This window comes from Vombatus ursinus, unplaced genomic scaffold, assembly GCF_900497805.2.
Source record: "Vombatus ursinus unplaced genomic scaffold, bare-nosed wombat genome assembly UNPS02011613.1, whole genome shotgun sequence".
NCBI classification, from domain to species: domain Eukaryota; kingdom Metazoa; phylum Chordata; class Mammalia; order Diprotodontia; family Vombatidae; genus Vombatus; species Vombatus ursinus.
Window position 1 is genome coordinate 2195381 of NW_020951391.1, and position 8323 is coordinate 2203703.

The following is an 8323-nucleotide window of genomic DNA, read 5'->3' on the forward strand; positions in this document are numbered from 1 at the left end:
AGGGGAGAGAGACAGAAAGAAAGAAAGAAGAGACAAGGAGGGAGGGAAACAGAGAGAGAGAGAGAGAGAAGAAAGACAGAGACAGACCCTACCTGGAACTGAACAGTGATGTAGAGACAGCCAAGGCCAGTGACAGAGCAGATAACAGTGACAAGGAGTCTCAGGACTCCCAACTCTTCCCTCTAAGAGCAGCCCCATATTCTCCCTGGGTAGCAAGTCCATACTACTGTCCATCCCACACACACCCTAGACCACCCGTCGCCCCCACCCCCATCCCAGGATTGACAGCCAGGAGACGTGGCTTCCCATTCAGCCTCTGCCATTTACTTAACAGGCGGGTCAAACCATTTCACCTCCCTAGGCCTCAGATTCATTTGCTCTCCCTAACTCACTGAGCTACTGGGAGAAGCCTTGAAGTCTTCCCAAAACCCGAGCTATTAGCATTCTCAGGCAATAGAAGAGAGCTCCACAGTAGGAGGCTGACAACAATAGGTGAAAATTGCAAAGCACCAACCCAGGCTCCCCATTAGGAATAAAGCTGGAGCAATTTTATGTGCCGTAGGCCTTTAATCAAAGCCTAGATGGCCACTTGTCGAGTACATTACGTTGAAAAAAGGAGCTGGCGCTCCGAGGTTCCTTCTCCCTGGGATTCTATAACCCTGCATCCCCCCAGAACTCAAAGAAGGAAGGGGGTCATTCTGAGGCCACCTCTCCAGGGGACACAAGGACCCGCTTACTGAAGACAAAGGAAGAGGCCGAGGGATTCCTGATTCCTTCTGGCCTGTACCTCTCCCAGGAAAATCTCACTCGTGCCCAGAGAAGAACAAGGGCTAATATCTAGACAGCCAGGAAATCCACTGAGGGCACCCCTCTGACACGGAACCTGGTTCCTTGGTTCTACCCACTAAGAAGATGCATCCAAAAAGTCTTCCCTTCGCGGTCCTGTTAGACCTGAGAAGGGAGGCTGGCAGTGATGAGAACAGAAGCAAAGAATGTTAGCCTTGGGTGTAGGGGAAAGTGGATTCAATCCTAGCTCACACTTAGCAGCTGTGTGACCCAAGCAAATCAATTTACCTCTCAGAGACTTGGTTTTCTCATCACGCGTAAGACTCATATTACCAACTTCAGTGTTGTTGTGAGACAAGTGCCTTGAAATCCTTAACACATTACAAAAACTATCATTGTTGTTGTCCTCTAAAGGATGTGGGGTGGCCTTGGACCCCAAGTCTACAGTATCTTCTCTTGCCCAGGGCAGCTCTGAAGCAAGAAGAATCCTAATTTACCCTAGAGAGATCAGCTCCAGGCTATGGGTCAGAGGCCCACCTTGACCTCCACCTTTATTCTCATCTGGGGATGTCTGCAGTATCACCAGTGCCCCAGGGCAGGCTGGACAATCTCCCCAAAGTAATGCGGGCTGCCAGGTCGCAGGACAGCCCTAGGGGTCTAAACAGGCCACTGTCCCATACAGAAGCCATATGAGTCAGCCTGGCTGAATGTGAGTGTTAGTCAAGACAATTGCTTCTCTTCTCTCGAGGTAAAATAATTTTGTTTTTGAAGACACTGAAAGAAAGACGCCTCATGGTGTGAGTATGGCTGGCATTATCCAAAGGCACAATCGATGGTGACCAGCTTGCCAGCCCAGGAAGTGACCCTCACCTCAGAAGACCTTCTTTAGAAACAGCGAGGCAAGTCAGTGGACAGAACGCTGGACCCGGAGTCAGAAGAACTGAGCTAAACTCTAGCCTTCACTAGCTGTGTGACCCCGGGCAAGTCATTAGTCTGTTTCTGCCTCAGTTTCCCAGCTATAAAATGGGAACAATAATAGCAGGATGGATATGAGAATTAATTAAATTAAATTAATTTTGGTAAAGCACTTAGCCCAGTGGTTGGTTTAAAAGTAATGACACTCATTTCCTTCCCTCCTGATGTCAGAAATTCCCAAGGTTATACATTTGGAGCTGGAAAGGGCCTTCAAGGGCCTGGTTTTACAGACTTACTCAGGAACACACAGCTAATCTGTCCTGAGGCCAGATTCCAATTCAGGCCCTCCTGGCTCCAAGTCCAACCCTCTCTCCACATACCGGGAAGCCTCCTTGCTGTGACTCAGAATCACATAATCTCAGGAGTGGGAAGTCTAAATGTCATGTAGCCTAACCTGTCTCTGAACAAGAATTACCTCTAAAGAAATCCTAACAAGTGCCTACCCAACTCCTGCTGAAAGGACACGCAAGCAAACAAGCACCTCAGAGCAGCCAGGTGGCACGGTAGGTACAGAGCCGGGCCTGGAGTCGGGAAGACCTGAGTTCAAACCTGGCCTCCAACACTTAACTAGCTGTGTGACCTTGGGCAAGTCACTTATCCTGCCTCAGTTTCCCCATCTGTAAAGTGGGGGAACCCACAGTAAAGCACTATAAATAATAGCTATTAATTAATGCAAATTGCCAGTTCACATGACAATCTCTGGGAGTCTACGTGAGCCACTGAAGTTTCTTCCCCAGGCTGGGAAAAAATGTACAAAATACAAGCTGCACCACAGGCAAATAGCAACCCTGGCCTTCTGGGAGATCCAGCTGTCTCTAGAAACCCTGGCACCCATCCTGAGAGTTCACTATTCATTAGGCAACCCAGCCTCTTCTCCTCATTGAGAACTTAAGTCAAATAAAATCTGGTTGAGCACAACACCAAGCCACCTCAAAATACTCCCCTGGACACACCTTTTGGCCCACCAAGATGATGGCCCCCACAGCCCTCTGCCCTTCAGGTTGGTTTCCTAGTTAGCCCGTTCTCCTTCCTCCCAAGACCCTGTACTTGTTACCAACTCAGCAAGCCAACAGGTCTACAACTGAGTTTCCCAAAGACATCAGCAGGGGAGGTGGGAGGGAAGAGTGCACCCTGCTACCACACACAGTAACAACACAGCTGGCACAAACCTAGGTACCCCTGGGGGCCCAAACCTGAGCAGCGTCGCTGGAGGCTAGGTGCTCCCAGCTGTGCACAGACGTGAGCCCCCTGGGAGCCGGACAACCTCAGTGATGGCACAGTCCCCAGTATCCCTGAGGGCCGGCGTACCCGTGGCAAGGACGCAAACCTGAGCGTTCCTGTGGCCAGCGTGGCAACGGCACAGGCCGAAACACCTTCAGCCCCGATACAAACCTGAGCACCCCATGGTCTGGGCACACTCTGCAATTGTACAGCCAAGAGGCTCAATGTCCTCAGTCAACACCATGATGACCATAAATGGGTATTCTTAGCGATTATACGGACATCCCAGAAGATAGTGCATTCAGCAATGGAATAAAAGGAAGCTGGTCTCTGTTGGGGGGAAGGGGGATCCTCAGCAAATACATGAACATAAATATATGTATCCACTACGCAACATGGGCACCAAAGCAGGCGGCTGGCCAGGAACCTCTCGGCAATGCCACAGAGCCAGGCAGTGCTTCATCACCTTCCCTAAATGGAGCAATGGTGCCTGCCGGAGCAGGAACAGGAACAAGAGAGTATATGAAGAAAGCAGCCTGCTGAGAGCCAGCGTGGTCATACACATACACATGAATGTTCACAGATTCAGGGGAACCCTGAGGGGTCACTGGTCCCATCCTCACATAGAGGAACATCCTTCCAGGGTCACAGACAGATATTCCGAGGGTCATCATGCCCATAAGCACAATGACATGGTGAGAGACATGTCCCGAGACAGGACAACTGAACACAGATGGGACAAGCCATGAGCACACACTTCTCCAGCTGTCAAGCCCCAGCTCTGGAAATCCAGAACGGAAGCTGGGGGACAGAGGGGTTCAAGGAAGAGTGGGCTAAGAGGAAGAAAGGGCACAACGCCCTCCAGTCCAGGCACTGGCAAGCCCTTGCAGCTCAAATCCACTGGTATGTCCCAGTTTGCACTTACCACTCCATTCACACACTACACACTGTTTTGGATACCTACACAGCTAGACAGATGCACGTGTGTACAAACACAAATCCCAGGATGTCCTACACATAAATACTGGTGTAAAGGAAGGAACCCCAGCAGGAAGGCCAGGGATCAGAATCAAACATAGCAGCTCTCCCCCACTTTCCCAGCAAACAAAAAAGCCCCTCTCCCCTCCCCAGGGATAGCTCTCTAAAGGTTTAAAGCCAGGACTACCCTGGCTTCCACCATCACCACCCCTGAGTCGGCACCTGGGCACTGGGAATACCCATTCTGGGGTGGGCCAGTCACCAGCCGCATGGTAGATACCTGAGGCTAGCCCGGGGGCCCAGACTCACCTGGGGCATTGGCTACCTGCAGACTGGCCCGCTTCTTAAAGGGGTATTTGGCCTTGGGCTTCCCAGGTGACGCCGAGGAGGATGCCATGGTTGGGGCCTCAGCTGGCAGGCAGGGACCTCGTTCTGCCACATCCAACCCCTTCCTCGCCCCGCCTCTCCTCTCCTCTCCCCTCCCTTCCCAGCCTGCCGGCCCCCAATGGGGAGTGACTGATGCAGGAAGCTAAGCCCAGCTCGGCATGGCAGGCGGAAGAGGCCCAGGCCAGGATTTCTACAGTTGCCCAGGCAACTGAAGAGTGCACTGCTTCCCTCCCTCCACCACCCCTCAGCCCATGCCCCTGGGATGGCGCAACTGATGTCTCAGCCGCAGGGAGGAAAAAACGAGAGATAACGAGACTGGGGGGAGGGGAGGCAGTGAAGCTAGGGCCCAACTCTTCAGGAACAGCACCATCCCTAACCCCCACCCCCACCCCAATCCCCCCAAGCAAAGCTGGGACCTTGCTTGGGCAAAGTGAGAAGCTGGCTGGCCAAGCCCTACTGGGAAAAGAACCCGGGAACCCAACCTTCTTGTCCACAAGCTTGGAACTCAGTCCTTTCACTGCAGAAGGGTACCCTTGGTAGAGGAAGGACGCATTTCCCAGGGATTCCCCAAATGGGTCAGAGCCCCCTCCCAAAGCACAGACACCCCACCTCTCCAGGGGATGACAAGAGGGGTGATCCCTAGCCAGACGGAAAGGGGTCAGTCTGGGGAAAATTCCACTGTCCCTGGCAGCAGCTGCCCAAGACTGGAGGGAGGGGAAGAGTTGGGAGTCCACCATCTCTGGAGTTTAGCCCTTTCTTGGGTGGATGTGTTTTGTTTTCATTTTGTTTTCCTTTTGGGGGGTTGGGAGGGAGGATGATTCTAGGAAATTAGACCCACAGAACGTTAGAACTGGGAGGAACATCTAGTCCAACTTAATTTCACAGATAAGGGAAAACAAGTCCAGAGGTGAAGTGGTTTACCCAGATCAACATAAGAAAACTTAGAAGCGACACTGAGACTGAAACCCAGATCACATGATTCCCAATCTGTCCTTTTTGGCCCAAATGCCCCCAGGACTTTTTCTTTCGATAATCCAGCTCTTACCTGTACATATCTAGAGCTCTCTACCGCAGGTGTGTGTGTTGGGGAAAGCAGGCACCTGCCCTTTGCCCTGAAAACTGAGTTAGCTCCCTCCTTTTGATCAGAGGTCACAGAGCCATATGGTGCATGGGCTAGATCTTCTAGTGCAGGGGTCATAACTTGGTAGCTGATAATTTGTATTTTTAAAAGATATTTTGATAACTATATTTCAAAAACTAAATTCACTAAAAATTACCAAAAAAAATTTCCTTTGAAATCCTTTGTATTTTATTTTACTCATGTAAGACCATGCTCTGGAAAAGGGTTCCACTGGCTTCCCAGACTGCCAAAGGAATGTGTGACACAAAAAAGGCTCTAGTCCACTCCCCCTTCTAAGAGATGAAAAAATGGAAGCTCATGACCAGGTGAAGTGACTGGCCTAAGGTCACCCTTCCATCTAAGCGCTGGAGTCAAATTTGAACTCAGCTTTCCCAAGTTGACCTCTTTCCACACCACAGTTAAATCTGGAAGAGATTTTCAAGACCACCTGGTCCACCCACCGCTTGATTTGCAGATGAGAAAAAGGAGGCCCAGAGAGTAGGAAGGTGGTTAAGAGGCAGAGGCTGCATCCAACCCAGGTCTCTGGTTCAAAATACTGTGCGCCTTGCACCAACCTAGACTGCCCCCTTCAGACATCTGCCACGGGAGACAAGCATTCGCCCCCCAGGCCCCAGTAAGCCACACTCACCTGCAGCCATGCTGGCAGGAAAGGAGGCAGGAGGAGGCTGCCCAGGTATTTGGACTCTGCAGCCGGGAAGAGGAGGGGTTAGGTAGCTCCGGACCTCGGGGGTCTGTGGCAGGGCAGACCACGTGCTCCCCAGGGAGCAGGGAGCAGGGAGCAGGGAGACCAGGCCCAGGGCCCCGGAATTGGCTCCGTCCGGAGCTTCTCCCTCTACACCCCCGGGACTGCGGAGCTCGGACTCCGACCCCGGGCAGGGGGTAGGGAGGAAACTAAGAGCAAATGCAAAACCCGTTCCCCGCCAAAAACGAAAAAAAACAAAAAACTGCCCCAGTCCCGGCCCCGCCCCCATCCGGCCGGCTCCCGGCCCCGCCCCCGGCTCCTCCCCCTCCCGCTGGCTCGTGATCACGTGGGCTGCTCGTGCGCGGCTCTCGGAGGGATGCTCTTCTACCTGGAGCTCGCAGGGTGCGGTTCATGGGCGCTTACCCAGCCTCCTCCTTCCCTGCTGATCACTCCCAATCGCATCCCCTCTCTGGCCTCAGTTTGCTCCTGGGTCAGAGGAAAGGGTAGACAGAACCACATGCTCTCTTAAGCCATTTCCAGCTCTAAACCCCACGGAAAGCTAGGGAGTAGAGGAGATCCTCACGTAGGAGCTGGGCTAGATGACCTCTAAGGTCCCTTTCAATTCTGAAATTCAGCAATTTGGAGCCTTGTTTTCCACAGACAAAGCCGAGCTCCAGTGGGGCTCTGGCCCTTGGGATTTCCTCCCACCATCTCCTGGGCTCTTAAGACTTTCAGTTAATCAACAGGAGCTGGCATTTCTACAAGACTTAAAGATGAACAGAGCCCCCTTTTTGAATCAGAATTGCTCTGTGAAGTTGGAAGCTCAGCTATGATGACGCTCATTTTACAGTTGGGGAAATCGAAGGCTACTAAAGTTGAAGTGACCTGTCCACAATCACCCAGCCAGTAAGGGTCAGAGACAGTAATTGAGTGCAGGTTTTCTCCAGTGCTCTTTTTACCACATCAATACTACCCTGACGCCAGCCAGCAGTCTTCAACATTCCCAGTAAATGGTCACCCACTTCTGTTGGAAGAAGGCTTGTGCCTGAAGACCTCCATGAAAGGAAACCCACCATACCTCCATAGGTACAGCACTAGAAAGAAATGTTGGCAGTAAACTTCCTGTCCCTGAAAGAGTTCAGGTAGAAGTGAAATGGTGGATCCAGAGAAAGAATTATGGAGTTTGAATGCAGATCGAAGCATACTGTTTCTCTTTTTTTCCCTTTCGCTTGGTTTTTCCCTTTTATTCTGATTCTTCCTTCACAAAATAACTAATGTGGAAATGTGTCTAATAGGATTGTACATGGATAGACTATATTAGATTGCTTACCATCTTGGGGAGGGGAGGGGGAGGGAGGGAGAAAAAAAATTGGAACTCAAAGTCTTGTAAAAGTGAATGTTGAAAACTATCTTTACATGTAATTGGGAAAAAATAAAATACTATTAAGTGGAAAAATAAATAAAAGTTAAAAAAAGTAAAATGGTGATTTGTCTGAGATGTTATGGAAAGGATTTGGATGAGATGATTACTGAACTTCTAAATAAACTAAACAGATGAGTACATAGTTGTTGTTTTTCCTTTTTTTTTTATTTTTTGGCGAGGCAATTGGAGTTAAGTGATTTACCCAGAGTCACACATCTCGTAAGTCTTATGTGTCTGAGGTCGAATTTGAACTCAGGTCCCCCTGACTCCAGCACAGCTCTATCCTAGCTGCCCCTTATCCTTTATTTGACTTGTATGTGAATTGGATTTAAGTGAGGCAGAGTTACACAAAGACATCAGCCTCATTTTCTCTTCCAGAGTTATTGAAATCCAATGGCAGGACAAAAGTCAAGACAACTGGCAATGGGCCAAGATTCGGTGGATGACCTTTGGGGTCTTTGCTATCTGACCAAGCTTGAAGTGCTCCACAGGTCCTATTTCAGCCACTTTCATAGCTGTTGGAATAAATTGTTCTCATCTATTCATTCTGCAAGGGGAAGTCTTCATGTGCTTGAGGTAACTCAAATGCGTTTGAGGCCTGTCAGTAACCTTCAACCTGATTTAGCCCTTCTGCCAAGACAGTTTACCGGGGTGTGGCTACTATGTATACGACAGCTTCTTGGAGCAACAAGTGAGAGTTGGGTGAATCAGGTGGATGCCAGAGCAGCCC

The 8323-nt window shown here is 50.5% G+C and overlaps 1 protein-coding gene across 3 annotated transcripts in view; it reads right to left on the bottom strand.

Annotated features, from left to right (window-relative positions):
* Positions 1-6399, bottom strand: part of AMPD2 (adenosine monophosphate deaminase 2) — a 19314-nt gene extending 12915 nt beyond the window's left edge. Inside the window, exon 1 of one of the 3 annotated variants that reach the window (XM_027856742.1) lies at positions 6117-6399. In XM_027856742.1, coding sequence (XP_027712543.1) covers positions 6117-6126 — 10 coding nt within the window. In that variant the 5' untranslated portion in view covers positions 6127-6399. Of the gene's footprint in view, positions 1-4269; positions 4410-6116 lie in introns of those variants that run through there. The other 2 variants (XM_027856741.1, XM_027856744.1) reach the window with 2 other exon arrangements.
* Positions 6400-8323: the final 1924 nt, after the last annotated feature.